General features: G+C 43.5%; 1 protein-coding gene across 1 annotated transcript; it reads left to right on the forward strand.

Moving 5' to 3' along the window:
* The first annotated feature begins 196 nt into the window (after positions 1-196).
* Positions 197-14,267, forward strand: pdpr (pyruvate dehydrogenase phosphatase regulatory subunit). The gene is made up of 18 exons (XM_054771055.1): positions 197-340; positions 839-1,120; positions 1,268-1,401; positions 1,475-1,556; positions 2,559-2,722; positions 2,814-2,935; positions 4,332-4,449; positions 4,548-4,697; positions 5,434-5,626; positions 5,971-6,095; positions 6,218-6,373; positions 7,292-7,425; positions 10,108-10,256; positions 10,333-10,445; positions 10,504-10,598; positions 10,668-10,757; positions 10,839-11,021; positions 11,610-14,267. Exons 2-18 carry the CDS (start codon positions 852-854, stop codon positions 12,015-12,017), a joined length of 2,685 nt encoding a protein of 894 aa, XP_054627030.1. The 5' UTR covers positions 197-340; positions 839-851; the 3' UTR covers positions 12,018-14,267.
* Positions 14,268-17,323: the final 3,056 nt, after the last annotated feature.

Below are 17,323 nucleotides of genomic sequence, written 5' to 3' on the forward strand. Positions count from 1 at the left end.
AATACTCTAGATTTAATATAGACAAAAAAAAACTACAAATACGCAATATCTGTCATAATGCACATATGGTATTAGAAATTAAGTACATGTTTTATGATAAAAGACTATAAAACCAGTTGGCACGCACCGTGTGCAGGCACTGTACACATATTTCCGTGTCCCGCCCGTCAAAACAAAACAGAGCTTTTGTTTTGAAGGCCCACGGAAGTAGCGCTTGCTAGCATCTCCATTACCTTAGTGTGCGAGCGGGCAGCTTGAAGCCAAACAAGAGTTTCTTTGATCACTGACTTTGGTTATTCATGACTGTCACTGCAATCTCAACGCGACTGGACTGAAAGAAGTAAGTGACCTCGGTCTAAAAATAAAGACAGAGTGGAAATGTACCCTTTGTTCAGATTGACGCTTAGCTAGCTTTTCCGCTAGCCTAGCATGACGCGCTAGCTGTCATTGGGACTGAAAGTCAACATAAACATCAGTGGCTCCAAACTCCAAAGACGTGGCGACACGCAAGCGTACTGAGAAACAAATACACTTAAAGCAAATCATTTAGTAACACTTTTACCTAAGGTTAAATGCGGGCTAAAGCTAGCTGTCAGCTCTGCCGCCAAGACGATGTTGACAGGAACGCTTCTGGCTAACATTAGTTGACATTTATGACACTTGAAGGACTTTTGTAAGTTAAACGTCTCAGAATGAGTCCTTGTTGCAAATGTGTGCAGTGGAATTTACATTTCAACTTCTCCTCCCATAAGTGCGCTTAATGTGAATTTGTCGACATGTTATCTTACCTTTTGTGTGAGATTTGGATGCTTAGACGCGTTTGTTGCGTGTTTTTCAGAGAGCGCACAGCCATGTGCAGCTGTGTGCGGAGCTCCAGGGCTCTGTCCCCCACTGCCCTGCTCCCCAGGCTGCTGCACCCTCACACGGGCTACGCACTGGCTGGCAGGGGCCTGTGGACCTCCCCTATCTGCATGGCTGTGAGCGGCGACACCCACCAGCCGCTGCCACTTCCCAGCCAGGCCCGTGTGGTGATCTGCGGAGGAGGGATCGTGGGCACGTCAGTGGCGTATCACCTGGCCAAGCTGGGCTGGACTGACATTGTGCTCCTGGAACAGGGACGGTAAGACATGCAACGCTGGAAATCTGGCACCCAAACATCTACGACTGATGACATAAAACAAAACGAGCGTTAGGTTATCCCGGACTCCCCTTGGCAGCATTAATGAAATGACAATATAACGTGAGCGTGCATGCGTCCTGTTTACAGACTGGGCGCCGGAACAACCAAACTATGCGCCGGCATCGTCAGCGTGGCCAAGCCCATCTCTATCGAGTGCCAGATGGCAAACTACTCCATCGCTCTGTACCAGCAGCTGGAGCAGCAGACGGGGGTCAAAACAGGTGAGCCGCCACCGCTTCTGACGGGGCGTTTTAGGCAGTCATACCGCATCATCGCCGTTTTTGTGTGTTTCAGGCTACGTGAAGACGGGTTCTCTGTGCTTGGCTCAAAATCAGGACCGCTTCATCTCGCTGAAGCGCCTAGCGTCGAGGCTCAAGTAAGACCTGTAGTCAGTATTTGTATGTTCACAATTTTTTGGGTGTATCCCTTGTGAATAACGTTTTAGCTTGCCTGACAGTTTTTAATATGCAGTGCAGGGTGTACATATGCGTAGCTGATGATTTACAAACAGAGAAATTAATAATAACAATGGATTACATTTTATAGCGCTTTTCAAGGCACCCAAAGCGCTTCACAACAAATGCATTCACTCCTCAGTCACACACTGGTGGTACATCTGTAACCACAGCTGCCCTGGGGTAGTCTGTAGGAAATGTGGCTGCCAATTCACGCGTACGGCCTTTCCGACCACCACCAAACACTCATTGGCATTCATACACCAGTGTGGGCAGCACTGGAGGCAGGGTGGGTGAAGTGTGCTGCCCAGGGACACGACGACAGTGACTGGGTGGAGGGAGCGTGGATCGAACGGCCAACCTTCCGGTTTCTGGACGACCTACTCCTGGCTTCTGATTGGCTAATGTAGAGCTGGACACGCCCACAAATGCATTTTCATGTGGACATAGATGTGCTTAAAAAAAAAAAGTATGGTATGGTTGATTTGTTTTGGAAATGCTCAAGGTTGGCGATGTTCCCCAAAGGAGTGCAGTCTACTTGTGGGGGCAGTGTAATGATGTCAAGGTCTAATTTGCATAATCGGCCATGAGGCGTTTGCATGTAATTGTAATAGACGCTGTTGGAGTGAGGAATAACATGGCGCAAGCATAGCAACACTCGATGGTCGTTGAGAGGAGCAATATGTGCTTTCATGTCTCGTTGGTCCTTGAACGCACCACCGTTTTGTGATATGAGACGCAAAAGTGATGTCAGTGTTAAAAAAAATAATAAAATACCAAGAAGCACACGGGAGTTGACGCAGGTACTGATGTCAATATTTGTTCTTTTGCAGCAATGACCACTTCCTATGGCTGTACGGCTCTGCAATGTAACAACACTAACAAAAAGTAAAAACGTAATGCGTGTGTCTTTGTCCTGTCAGGGTGATGGGGGTCAGCTGTAACGTGGTCAAACCTAAAGACGTGGCCAAACTCCACCCCATGGTTAACATTCACGACCTGGTGGGGGCGCTACATCTGCCCGCGGACGCCGTGGTGTCGCCGCCGGATGTCAATCACGCGTTGGCCGTGGCTGCAGCCGGACAAGGCACGCTGCTACATGGCGCACCTTAGACACACACACACACTTGCATATTATTGTCCTGTTTACCTGCTCGTCCGCCCGTTTCTCTACTCAGGCGTCCAGATCCTGGAGAGAACCAGCGTTCAGCAAGTCCTGGTGGAGAAGGGTCACGTGATGGCGGTGGAGACGGACCGCGGCTCCATCGAGTGCGAGTATTTTGTCAACTGTGCTGGACAGGTGAAACAGCAAGAGTGGGATTTAAAAGTCTCTTCTTAGGCTTTTTGTGAGCCCTACTGGGAAGAAGCCGTTTTGTGTCTGTAGCTTTAATGTTAATATGCTATTTACTGTTTGTCTCCGACAGAGTATGTCTCAAGTGTACTTTATCCGCTTTTTACGTACACACTAACGCTGAAATTGTCCAACGTAGTAGATGCCACATATCACATATAGCATATGTAACATTAAAGGGGAAGTCCATCATCCGCAATCCTGATGTGAGGCATGCACACACAGCTTTCTGTTTTCTGTGCATTCTAAAGATATAAAAGCAGCTAAAAAGAGGCAGCTAATTAATGTGCGTAACCTAGGAAGGCCGCTCTGAAAACACCTCCAAAAAGCTCCAACAAGGTTTATGGTATCTACCCATGCTGTGAGCATGTAGTAGCAGGTACGTTGATGATGACATGGAATACTTTTGGGAACTTCCTTCCTGGGTGCATTGATTTCACATAGCAACACAGAAAGGAACGCTACACCTAGCGTCAAAAACAAAAACACAGCAGCAGTTACCTTTCGCTAGTGGCCTGAGGCATTATGAGCGAGTGTGTGTTGAAGCTAGTCGCTAGCCGGCTAGTAGCTAGCCGGTGTGGTGTGGCGAGTTGTCACTACGCCAGTAATGTAGTTCTTGGGCGTAACAATGTTAACAATAATAATGATGTCGCTGTAGCTTGGTGAATGTGCAGGTCACATAACGGAAATGGAGCGTTGTTGGCGCTTTTTGGAGGTTTTTTCAGAAGGCTTTATAGGCAGAATAGGTGTATCACATTACATGTATTCTTAGCTTCCTATTTTTTTTTGCTTCTTTTATAACTTTAGAATGCACAGGAAAGAAAAAAACGTGTTCATGTCTCACATAAGGATTGTGGCTGATGGACAAAATTCCAAAAAAAGGCACTTTTCCTTTAAGGGGTAAGACAGGAGGACACAAATGTTAGCAATGCTAGCATAACTATGTAATGCTAAAGTGCTAATATTGTAACAGCAACATCATGATATGGTAGGTTAGCCCCTTTGCCGAAGGAAAACTAACTGATCAAATCAAACTTCCAGCTCTTACGTCTGTAGCTGATGGATGGATAGTTGGCAGAGCTTGCAGAGTGAAGCCTGCTTTGCTTTTTTGTTTTTTTTTGTATAAGCTGTCGTCTGCAAAATTGTAGATCAGGGCGGGTCAGTGGTATCATGTCCATAAGGAAGAAGGTGGTTTCTCTCGAAAGTGATGGATTATTCTCACGTTTGGTGCTCATAAACAGTCTCTTGGGACATATATGACTGTTACATCATTAAAAAGTCAGATTTGCGTCACAATCACTCACTAATCAAATGTAAATGTGTTTTTTCTTCTGTGTTTATGTAGTGGGCGTATGAGCTGGGCCAGGCAAGCGAGACCAAATTGTCAGTTCCTTTGCACGGCTGCGAACACTTCTACCTCCTCACCAAACCTCTCCAGGAGGAGCTCCCGGCCAGCACGCCAGGTCTGCTCACGTCTCATAGTGGCAAACGGGAGCCGACAGTCACTTCCTACGTGGCCGTGGCTGTGCTGACTGACTAAACCTGTCTCGTCCCCCTCCAGTGGTGATCGACATGGACGGGAGGATATACGTTCGCCCGTGGCAGGGAGGCCTGCTGTCAGGGGGCTTCGAGAAAAACCCCAAGCCCATCTTCACGGAGGGCCGCAACCAGCTGGAGATCCAGAACATGCAGGAGGACTGGGACCACTTTGGTGAGGATGAGCTAAACCTTTTAAGTGTTTGTAGTTTGTGGGGGCATCATCTTGCTGTTAGGCCCCTTTTAACTGGTTAGTTAATCAGCATTATACACTTACACTGGACAGCTCTCCGTGCACATGTGAGCAAAGTAACTCGGCTTCGGGACCTTGAGTGCTTGCTCGTTGTAATCTACTACTACGGGGTACTAGTGTACACCGCCTATCGCCCGAAGTCAGCTGGGATAGGCTCCAGCATGCCCCCGCGAACCTAAAGAGGAGAAGAGGTATAGAAAATGGATGGACACTTAAAAGGTATACCTACTGTAGTAAATATCCAGACATGTACCAATATCAGTGTAAAATGAACATTTGTTTTTTCCCATAATGCATTTCGTTTGAGCAAAGCACTTCATTTTAGAACAAGCAGCATAGAAAATGGATGGATGGTGCTACAATGCTGCCCCTGCCCACCAGAGGGAAGCAGAGGAGCTCGGAGGCCAAAGAGAGGCTGACGTCATAGCAGCGCCTCAATGAATGTGTTGTTCAGACGCAATGCATTATGGGAAAACTTTAAGAGTTTTTTTTTTCATTTTAAACTGGTATTAGTACATGTTTGGATATTTATCATTCATACCTTTTGAGTGTTAAGTTGCTGTGTGATGAGTTTAGTGTAAAACTAAATAGGTAACTTGCAGCTTGCTTTGCAGGCAGGCCTTTAGTGACAGCCATTCTGATTCTTCCCTCCCTGCAGAGCCGATGCTCAGCGCCCTGCTGAGGAGAATGCCGAGCCTCGAGTCCGCCGAGATCCAGCAGCTGGTCAATTGCCCCGAGTCCTTCACGCCGGACATGCGCTGTCTGATGGGGGAAACGCCGGGGGTGTCGGGCTACTACGTACTGGCGGGGATGAACTCCTCCGGACTGGCCTTTGCTGGCGGGGCTGGCAAGTGAGTTAACACTGTGCAGGAAGTGTTCAGATTCTCCTCTTATTCCATTAATTCAGCAATTAGGGTTTGGGCTACACCCCTTAGAATGATTGTATGCTTGTGGGGACAGTCTGGGGAAGGCCCTTTTCATAGCGAGATGAGCCCCCCCATGTATACACCCACCACTTTGTAAAAGTAATTTCTTTTTAAAGGCGTCACTACGCATCTTAAAATACCTATAAAGCTTGGCGCCCTGCCAACTATTTTGACATCACATCAAGTCTTTCCACCACCTCCAGATAGTCTTTCACGTCCTGTCCGGAATTGTCACGTCCCAGTACTTTAGTGCGTCTGTGTATTTGAAGGTATCTGGCAGAGTGGATGACCTACGGTTACCCCACCGCCAACGTCTGGCCGCTGGACATCAAGCGCTTCGGCAACCTGCAGAGCAGCCGCACGTTCCTACGCCACAGAGTCATGGAAGTCATGCGTGAGTGGCCTTTATTCATAAGACCAGACAACCCGCACCTCTTCAACAGCTGACCTCCACCAAGGTCCGCGCTCCGTCAATTCTCAAGCAAATACGTCTAAGGCATGTGTATTTGTCTCCAGCCTTGTTGTATGAACTGAAGGTCCCTCGCTGGGACTTCCAGACGGGGCGTCAGCTGAGGACCAGTCCCCTGTATGACCGCCTGGACACCCAGGGGGCTCGCTGGATGGAGAAACACGGCTTTGAAAGGCCAAAGTACTTTGTTCCTCCAGGCAAAGGTACACATTCATGGTGCGGTACCGTTACCTTATCAGGACCATTATCAGTCCACTGTCACGAACCATCATCCACTGGCACAACTCCGCTACACAATGTCCCCAAAGTATATTCATATATTTGTAATAATTAGGTACCAATAATGAACATTAAATAACTGAAAAAAGACAAATATCGGTATACTAAAATCAAATGCATAAAAGTGTATAAATAACATTAAGAATAAAATATTGATTTAAATTATTTATGAGTATGTATTTATATTAATAATTAACAACAAATATTTTACAATACATTAAAAATGAATAAAAAAATATATAAAAGAAAATATTCCATCCATCCGCTTGAAGCGGTATAAAAGAAAATATTGAAATACAATATTTATTTATGAGTAGGCCCTATATTAATAACTAGTGTAAAATAATTTACATTAAATATTGCAAAAAAAAACAACAATCTATAAATGTATCCATTAAATTAAAAAGAAAATACTGATTTATATTTATTTACAAATATATTTATATATGCATTTATTTACTGTTAATTAGTTAAAAATAAATAACTTTAAATAATTGTAAAATAACATAAAACAAATCAATTAAAAAAACAAAAAATATAAAAATGTATAAAGAAGAAAATATTCACATTTATATGAATAATTAGTTACCATTAACATTAAATAATTGTGAAAAAAAAGTAAAATATCAGCATACTGAAATCAAATTATTAACATACATAAAAATGTATAAACATTAAGAATAAAATATGGATTTCTATCATTCTTTAACAAAACAAATGTTTTTTTTGTATTTATCTGTAATAATTGTATAACGTATGCATTCTGGCTCATGTGTTCGGACTTGAGGGCCACCCGCGAGATTCCCGGCAGTGCATGAATTGTTGTTTGCACGTTTCTGCAGATCTCCTGTCTCTGGACCAGAGCAAAACCTTCTACAAGCCCGACTGGTTTGACATTGTCGGCGCCGAGGTGAAGTGCTGCAAGGAGGCCGTGTGCGTGATCGACATGTCGTCCTTCACCAAGTTTGAACTGACGGTAAGTCTGCACTCACGTGCCGGAAATGCTCCCCATTGATGTACTTTTACAGCTGTGGCTGGAGGCAACCTCTTGATTGCCCGCTTTGACACCCAAACTCCTGAGGAGCAGAGAGGGTGGCTGAACTTGGGGAGCACACAGCACTCACCTCTCATGGTGACATCAGCTGATGTGCGCAGGGTTCTGAACAAAACAAACTCACGAAAAGCAGCAGAAGGAATCATGAAGTCCTCTAAAACATTCTGGTAGACTGTTGGGGTGACCTTGGATTTAAGAAAGCAGAGTTTACCAACACCTGCACCGGACATTGCACCCCAAATCATGACGGACTGTGGCTATTTCACACTGGACCTCAGGCAACTTGGGTTCTGTTCCTCACCCGTCTTCCTCCAAACCCTTGGACCTTGATTCCCAAATGAAAGGCACACTTTACTTTCATCGGAAAAGAGGACCTTGGACCACTGGCCAACGGTCCAGTCCTTCTTCTCCTTGGCCCAGTGGAGACGTTGGCTATGTTGGCTCAGGTTCAGAAGTGGCTTGACCCGAGGAACCCGACAGTTGTAGCCCATCTCCCGGATGCGTCTGAATGTGGTGGTTTTTGAAGCTGTGACTCCCGCCTCATTCCACTCTTTCTGGATCTCTGCCAGATTCTTGAATCTTCCCTGTTTGATAATCCGCTGAAGCCCACGGTCATCTCTTTTGCTGGTGCATCTTCTCCTGCCACATTTTGCCCTTCCTCTAGACTTTCCATTGATTTGCTTGGACACAGCACTCTGAACAACCAGCCTCCTTAGCTATGAACTTTTGTGGCTTACCCATCCTATGGAGGGTATCAATGATGGTCTTCTGGCCAGTTGTCATGTCTGCAGTCTTCCCCATATTGAACCCAACTGAGACAATTGAACCAAACTGAAGCAATTTAATGACACCTGGGGAAGCCTGTGCAGGTGATTTGACTTTAGTAGATGATTAGTGTGTGACACTCAGTTTAAAACATTCATGCCCTGCAAAATTTGGGCTGATTTCTTCACAGTATTTTAATTTTTTGAATTCCTGTTTTCGTGGGTTTAATGAGCTGGAAGCCCAAATTATGTAAAAATAAACAAATAAATACTTGAAATCGTTTAAATTGTGGGCCCTGAATCTATAATCTGTGAAAGTTTAACTTTTTGAATGGAATTATGGAAATTAAACAACTTTTCCATGACATTCATTTTTTGGAAAGGGTCTGTATGTCAGAATGCTATTTATAGACTATAGCTCTTCTTTTAATACAGTCAGCCCCCACAAACTCACAAATAAGCTCCTCACACTTGGCCTGTCTCCCTCCCTCTGTAACTGGGTGTTTAACTTTCTCACAGGCAGGCCCCAGTCAGTCAGAGTCCACAATCGCACATCCAGCTCAAGAATTGTGAGCACTGGGACCCTACAGGGGTGTGTGCTGAGTCCGCTCCTCTACACGCTCTTCACCTACGATTGCGTGGCCTCCCAGAACAACACCAGCATCATTAAATTTGCGGATGACACTACAGTCATCGGACTGATCACTGGTGGTGTTGAAACATCATACAGAAGAGAGGTGGCGGACCTCATAGCTTGGTGTCGTGATAACAATCTCCTTCTCAATACAGATAAGACTAAAGAGATGATCATCGACCCAAGAACAAGGGAAAAGGAGCCACATAAACCCCTGTTTATTGATGAGACTGAGGTGGAGAGGGTGAAAACCTTCAAGTTTTTTGGCACACACATCAGCGAGGACCTCACCTGGTCTCACAACACCCAACAAATGATGAAGAAGTCCCAAAGGAGACTGTACTTCCTGAGAAGACTGAGGAAATTTGGCATGCCCACCACAATCCTTAGTTGCTCCTACAGATGCACTATGGAAAGTGTCCTTACCGCCTCCATCACTGTTTGGTACGGTAACTGTACAACACGTGATAGGAAGGCACTCCAGCGGGTGATCAAGACCTCACAGAACATTGTTGGGGCAGCCCTCCCCTCACTGCAAGACATTTATAAATCTAGAGTCCTACGCAGAACACACAACCTCATCAAGGACAGCACACATCCACAACACTCATTATTCACACTCCTACCGTCAGGCAGACGCTACAGGAGTTTGAAGTCCAGGACCACAAGGCTGGCAAACAGCTTTTACCCACAGGCCATCAGGCTTCTCAACCAAGCACTCACACACGCCGCACGCAACACACGCACACACTCATAGCACTTTATTTATTTATTTATTTATTTATTTGTTTGTTTGTTTGTTTGTTTGTATTAATGTCTCTTCTGTTGTTGTTGCTTAATTTATTGGTATATATGTTTATGTTTCTTATGTTCTTATTCTTTCTTGTGTTTTCTTTCTTTTCTTGGGAGAATGAACAGAATAAGATTTTCATTGCATAGTATAACTGCTGTTTTACCATGCACATGACAATAAAACTCTCTTGAATCTCTTGAATCTTGATGTTTCTTGCTGAAGATGGCAGTAGCTGCATCTTATCTAGCTCTGCATGCGCTTACACTTGTCGCGTCGTCTTTTATGTTACGTTTCCATGCTCTTCAGTCTCCTCTCGGATGAAACGTGTCTTGAGACTGAGAAGTAAATGCAGGAAGTCCTCCTGTTGACCGATGCGTTCAAGTACTGCATGTTTCTCCTCTTCCTCTGTCTAGTCCTCCGGCGGCGAGGCCCTGGAGTTGCTGCAGCACCTGTGCGCCAACGACCTGGACGTTCCGGTAGGTCACATTGTCCACACGGGAATGCTGAACCAGAGAGGCGGCTACGAGAACGACTGCAGCGTGGTGCGCATCAGCAAGAACAGGTGGGGGGGAAAAATTACCTCCTTTTCGCCTCAAAGGCACAAGCAGGAAGCAGTCCCCTTGTTTTCTCCTCCGCAGCTTCTTCATCATCTCCCCGACAGACCAACAGGTCCACTGTTGGTCCTGGATCAAGAAGCACATGCCCAGTGACCCACACCTCCACCTAGAGGATGTCAGCTGGAAATACACTGGTAGGCCTTTCATTCATTGGGTCTCTTTTTTTGTCTTATTCCTCTTGGTTTCTTCTAGCTTTGAATCTGATCGGACCTCGTGCCATGGACGTCCTGGCGGAGCTCTCTTACGTCTCCATGACGCCCGACCACTTTCCCTCCATGTTCTGCAAGGTGGGGGGACACCACAAGGAGCTCCAGTAAAGTCTTGGCTCACGTTGCTTACTGTACATGTGCCGACAGGAAATGAGCGTCGGCTACGCTAACGGGATCCGGGTGATGAGCATGACTCACACGGGCGAGCCAGGCTTTATGCTGTATATCCCCATCGAGGTGAGCCGCCTCCTCCTCGTCTTTTTCCAAAAGCTCCTTCAGAAGGACATCAAGTCTCACCTGGGCATTTTTATTCGGCAGTATGCGCTGCATGTGTACAACGAGGTCATCTCGGTGGGCCAGAAGTACGGCATCCGCAACGCTGGCTACTACGCCCTGCGCAGCCTCCGCATCGAGAAGTTCTTCGCCTTCTGGGGTCAAGACCTGGATGCCTTCACCACCCCGCTGGAGTGTGGGCGGGAGTTCCGGGTCAAGTTTGATAAAGTCTGTGTACACCTTTACTCTTGAGGCAAAAAAAAGTCTTATCATTTGAGGATTTCATTTATCATTATTTGATTTTTTGATTGTATATTATCTTCAAAATAATATCTTCAGAACATTTTTGTCCCCTTAATTTATAATAACAAAAACAAATAAAAAATAATAACAAAAATACAAATAATAAAATAACAAATATATACAGTATGAATCGCAATACAACTATTTAAAAATGAAATAAATTAAATTAAGAAATTGTATTTATTTATTTGTTTCCATCAAAATGTGTTTTCCGTACTGCAGGTTTATTATATATTATTATTATTACACTAAATATTATTTTCAATTTTACAACTTTTTCTTGTAATTGATTCATTCTTTTTATTACAAATTTTGTATGGTCATGATCATGTGAGCCACAATTTTACCCCTTTAATCCCATCAAATTCGATCTTACTTTTTAAAATTAAAACTTTTTTTCCTCATTTTTTTGGGAATTCAGGAAAAAATTACATCATCTAATTTGCATAATTGATGCATGAAAATCTGAAAACCAAAACAAATTAAATTTATGGTGTCTGTTTTCCCTGTCAGGACACGGACTTCCTCGGCCGCGACGCTCTGCTGCAGCAGCGCCACGACGGCGTCTCCCGCCGCTTCGTCATGCTGGTCCTGGAGGACCACGACACCGAGCTGGACCTGTGGCCCTGGTGGGGCGAGCCCGTCTACCGCAACGGCCATCTGGCGGGGGCTACCACCAGCAGCGCCTACAGCTACACGCTGGAGCGCCACGTCTGCTTGGGCTTCGTGTCACCGCCGCCTGGTCCCGACGGCCTCCCCGCCGCCATCACGCCAGACTTCATCAACCGCGGCGACTACGAGGTGGACATCGCCGGCCAGCGCTACCCGGCCAAAGCCAAACTCTACCCCTTCAGCTCGCTCCTCACGCAGCAGAAGAGGCGCAAGGAGGACCTGGAGCTGAGCAACCTGCAGGGGAAGTGACGTCCGCCCCTCACGTCCCCACGTGTGCACTCCATGTTTTACGTCCTTCAAAGTGCAATACTCCACAAGGCACCAAACGTCACCGTGTGGAGGCAAAGGTGCCTTTGTGAAGGCAGCGTACGCTGATGCTGGAAGGAGGAAGAGACTTGAAAATGAAGCCGTTTGCCCGTCGCTCCTTTGTTTGCAGTGTAACGTCTCATCCAAAACCGCATTCACAATTTCATGCTTTTTCGACGAGTCCAAAGAAACCTGCCATGCGAGTATTAAGACCACACTGCAAAGAAGATCATAGTAAAAGTACCAGCAGAAATCACCACCGCTAAGACGCAATATTAGCAGCTCTTTCCCCCTCATATCACAACTTTATTCTTAGTTGTTTATTTTGTTCCTGTAGTCTTATTCGTACAAAATTGCACCTTTTTTTGGTCATTTTTGTAATACAACTAACTGTTCTCTCGAATGAGAAAGAAAATTCCTTTTTTCTTAGTTATGACACATTTTTGTCGTAATATGACAGTTTGGTGATATTTATTTCTGTAATACAACAAATGATCAAGAAATAATTCATCTAAAATAAGTGCTAAAATGTAAAAAGATCAATATTATTAACATTAGAAAATAACACTTTCCATGAGATTACGACTTTTACCTCATACTACATTTTCTTGTTCCGAATAATACGTAATATTACAATTAAATTCATAATTAGGATGATATAATTAATGTATTTTAAGTCAGCAACGTTATATGTATGGTCATAAACCTCTTAAAAATCCCGGAAACTACGACTTAAGTCGCATAAAATTCCGTCTTACAACTTACATGTAATATTAAAACACAAAATAATTACAACTCAAAAAAAATAAAACAAAAAAGAAACATTACATGTATGGTCATAACGGTCATAACGAAAAACATTTTAACTACAGGTATGGTCACAAAATTCTTAGAAATCCTGAAAGCTAAAGCAAAAAGTTGTTTCAAAATAAAGTAAAAAAAAAAAAAATCCTGGAAACTACAACTTCAATCTTGTAAACCCTGTTAGAACGCATACATTAAAAAATCTAAAAAAACAGGACATGTATGGACATAACATTCTTAGAAATCTTGGAACTAAAGCAAAAAGTTGCTAAAAATAAGGAAAAGTCCTTGTTGCAACTAATATTTAATGTGAAAACAAAATGTAATTAAAAATGATAGCTCCTATAATAATAAAAAAACCTGAAACATAACACAAAAGGCCATTAAAACTACTGGAAACTATGACTTCAGTCTTGTCACCAATTGCACATAATAATAACATTTTATTCCAAATCATGATTATGAAAATATGCATTACTATGGTCAAAAATGTTAAAAACCCTTCAATGCACCATTTAAATCAAATTCTTTCTTCTTATTTTTTGGAGAATTAATATGTAAAGTTGGGGTGGAAGTCCCCTAATTAGCTTTAAAAAAGGTTTGGTTTTGGTTGAAAATGACATAAAATGTTCTGAAGGAAAACCCAAACGTTACATTTGAACTTTTTGTTGTTTGGAGCGTGGCCTTAATGTTGCTTTGCAGGGAACACACGGAGTCTCTCGGGGGAGAGAAAAGTCAAGGTTGAAAGCGACAAACGTTTTGTGATGTGGTGAAACTTTTATTGTGATGTCTTTTCCGTCAGCAATGTGCAGCGTCACTTTTTTTTGTAGTCAAAGAAATCCACGCACGCCTTCAACGGCATCAAAAGAGTTGAAAAGTTGATCAAGTGTGGCTTTAATGGCGTGGATGAAAAGGAAAGTGGAAGACAACTTCTTTTCATCGTGCTCCAAATTTTTTTTTTTTTTTTTTTTTTTAAGGAATATTTCTTTTTCCCTTCGCTATGATCTTGGAATTAATCTGCCCTTTAATGTTGGAGGAACGCAAACACGTTTTTCATCTTTCACGTTTTAACTACCAGACGAGTCCACTTGTTTTGGTTCATGCTTGGCTGATCAAGGGCTACCCTATCCTCCACCTCATCTGATATGTACCGTATGGCATCCATTACACTTCACATTGATCCACTGTACTGTATGCATCACATGCATTACACAAACAAAGGTTGAATTCATCATGTAGAAATACATCAAATGTGTTTACTAAATCATTGGGAAAAAATATATGAATACAAGAAAGACTTTACATTAAAACAATATATTATACACATCAAACTTTGAATAAAAAAATAAAATAAAAAATTATATGTGCATTTTTGCACATGGGTTCAAACTTTAGGGACACTGTACAATTTTATTCTTTCATTTCAGATATATCAGTTGCATGATATCTTTTTTTTTTCAAACCGATAACTTCTCAAGACCGATATATCTACTTTTTAAGATTCTGAATAAATTTAAAATTTAGTGTCGTGTAGTGCACACCTGGAGGTACAAAGAACTGGAACAAATTAGGATTTGTCCTAGTCGAATCTCATGACATTACTACTACCAAGAGAACCAGAGTATGGGGGGGAGGAGCCACCTGGCGTGGCCCAGCAAGGTGCACAGTGTTCGGGCACACGCTCCGAGCAGCCGGCGTGATGCCACGGAGGTCTCTGGCAAACCTTTTGCTGGTGTTTCAGGTGGCTGATGGGTTGTTTTTTTGTGTGCTCCATGGGGGTTTTCCCCTCATCACGCAGCATTTGGAACAACGTCCTTGATCTTAAAGAGAATATTTGTTTACAAGTAAGCTCAGGGGAAGATCATCATCAAAGGCAGGACAAAATGAGCGATTGGTTTGCTCACCCGCACAGTATGGGTCATCTCGCCTCATTGGAGCGTTAAAAAAAAAATCTGTTATCAGAGCTCTTTTTAATGTTACCTGTATGATGTCAAAATTCACTCATATCAGTCCAATAATTATCATGCACCCCTAGTGTGCGTGTGTGTGTGTGTGTGTGTGTATATCACAAACAGGCTCCATGAGGGTGGCCTGAGGGCCCGACGTCCTGTAGTGGGCCCTGTGCTCACTGCCCAGCACCGGAGAGCTCGATTGGCATTTGCCATAGACCACCAGAATTGGCAGCTACACCACTGGTGCCCTGTGCTCTTCCCTGATGAGAGCAAGTTCAACCTGAGCACATGCGACAGACGTGAAAGGGTCTGGAGATGCCGTGGAGAACGTTATGCTGCCTGAACATCATTCAGCATGACCGGTTTGGTGGTGGGTCAGTGATGGTCTGGGGAGGCATATCCCTGGAAGGATGCACAGACCTCTACAGGTTAGATAATGGCACCCTGACTGCTATTAGGTATCGGGATGAAATCCTTGGACCCATTGTCAGAACCTACGCTGGTGCAGTCGGACCTGGGTTCCTCCTGGTCCACGACAATGCCCGACCTCATGTGGCTAGTGTATGCAGGTAGTTCCTGGAGGATGAAGGAATTGATACCATTGACTGGCCCCCACGTTCACCTGACCTAAACCCAATAGAACATCTCTGGGACATTGTGTTGACGTCCATCCGGCGCCACCAGGTTGCTCCTCAGACTGTCCAGGAGCTCATTGATGCCCTGGTCCAGATCTGGGAGGAGATCCCCCAGGACACCATCCGTAGTCTCATTAGGAGCATGCCCCCACGTTGTCAGGCATGCGTACAAGCACGTGGGGGCCACACAAACTACTGAGAATCATTTTGAGTTGCTACAATGACATTTTAGCAAAATGGACCAGTGTGCTGCATCATTTTTTCACTTTCATTTTTGGGGTGTCTTTGATTTCCCCCCTCTATAGGGTGATCATTTTCATTTCTATCAAATGATGTGGCATCATTTTGTTACTAATACATCACCCACTTATTATCAGGAAACATATTCAACATCATTTCCCACCTCAGTTTAGATCTGATGTGTTTTTGAAGTGTTCCTCTAATTTTTTTTTGCAGTATATATATATATATATATATATATATATATATATATATATATATATATATATATATATACACACACACACTCAGTGGTGTGAAAAAGTACCCCTCCCTGAGTTCTTATTTTTTTGCATGTTTGTCACACAAATGTTTTACATCATCAAACAAATGTAAATATTAGTCAATGACAACACAACTGAACACAAAATGCAGTTTTTAAGTGGAGCTTTTTATTATTAAGGGAGGAAAAAAATCTAAACCTACATGGCCCTGTGTGGAAGTGATTCCCCGCCCCATTAAAACATAACTGAGATGAATTGAGATCTATCAGTGTAGAAAAGGTTATAAAGCCATTTCTAAAGCTTTGGGACTCCAGCCAACCACAGTGAGAGCCATTATCCACAAATGGCCAAAACATGCAACAGTGGTGATCCTTCCCAGGAGTGGCCGACCGACCAAAATGACATCAAGAGCGCAGCGACGACTCACCCGAGAGGTCACAAAAGACCCCACAACAACATTCAAAGAACTGCAGGCCTCACTTAAGGTCAGTGTTCATGACTCCAATATAACAAAGACACTGGGCATGCCAGAGTTCCAAGACCAAAATCACTGCAAAAGGCGTAAATGGCATAACAGTAAAATGTGGTGGTAGTGTGATGGTCTGGGGCTGTTTTGCTACTTCAGGACCTGGAAGACTTGCTGTGATAAATGGAAGCATGAATTCTGCTGAAGGAGAATGTCGGCCATCTGTTGGTGACCTCAAGCTGAAAGCAACTTGGGTTCTGCAGCAGGACAATGATCCAAAACACACCAGCAAGTCCACCTCTCAATGGCTGAAGACTTTGGAGTGGTCTAGTCCAAGTCCTGACCTTAAAAAGGAAAAGCCTCCAATGTGGCTGAATGACAACAATTGTGAAAACTTCCTCCCCAGCGCTGGAAGAGACTCATTGCAAGTTGATTGCAGTTGTTGCTGCTAAGGGGGGCACAACCACTTTATTAGCTTTAGGGGGGCAATCGCTTTCTCACACAAGAACATGTAGCGTTGGATGTGCGTTCTCCCTTACTAATGAAAAGTTTCATGTAAGAAGTGCATAAAGTGTTGAGTTGTGTTGTCATTGACTAATGTTTACATTTGTTTGATGATCTGAAACATTTAAGTGTGATAAACATGCAAAAAAATAAATCTTTTTTGCACCACTGTATGTATACTAAAATGTTTTTTCAATTTGAATAAGTTTGTGTTTTATCTGAAGAACGACTTCATTTGAAATCATATGAATTAATTCAACCTTTTTTTGTTGAGTGTATATTTGTATATTAGTTGTGTGTTGATCACATGACACCCTGAGGATATACAGTATATAAATATTTCTATCTGCTAGTACAAGTACATTGTTAAGCGTGTATAAATAAA

Source organism: Dunckerocampus dactyliophorus, chromosome 3 (genome assembly GCF_027744805.1).
Source record: "Dunckerocampus dactyliophorus isolate RoL2022-P2 chromosome 3, RoL_Ddac_1.1, whole genome shotgun sequence".
In the NCBI taxonomy this organism is placed as follows: Eukaryota; Metazoa; Chordata; class Actinopteri; order Syngnathiformes; family Syngnathidae; genus Dunckerocampus; species Dunckerocampus dactyliophorus.

Coding starts and splice junctions, on each gene's coding strand:
- pdpr (XM_054771055.1), top strand. CDS start 852: ATGTGCAGCTGTGTGCGGAGCTCCAGGGCTCTGTCCCCCACTGCCCTG. Junction 1,402..1,474: donor GCAGACGGGGGTCAAAACAG/GTGAGCCGCCAC, acceptor TGTGTGTTTCAG/GCTACGTGAAGACGGGTTCT. Junction 10,599..10,667: donor TTCCCTCCATGTTCTGCAAG/GTGGGGGGACAC, acceptor ATGTGCCGACAG/GAAATGAGCGTCGGCTACGC.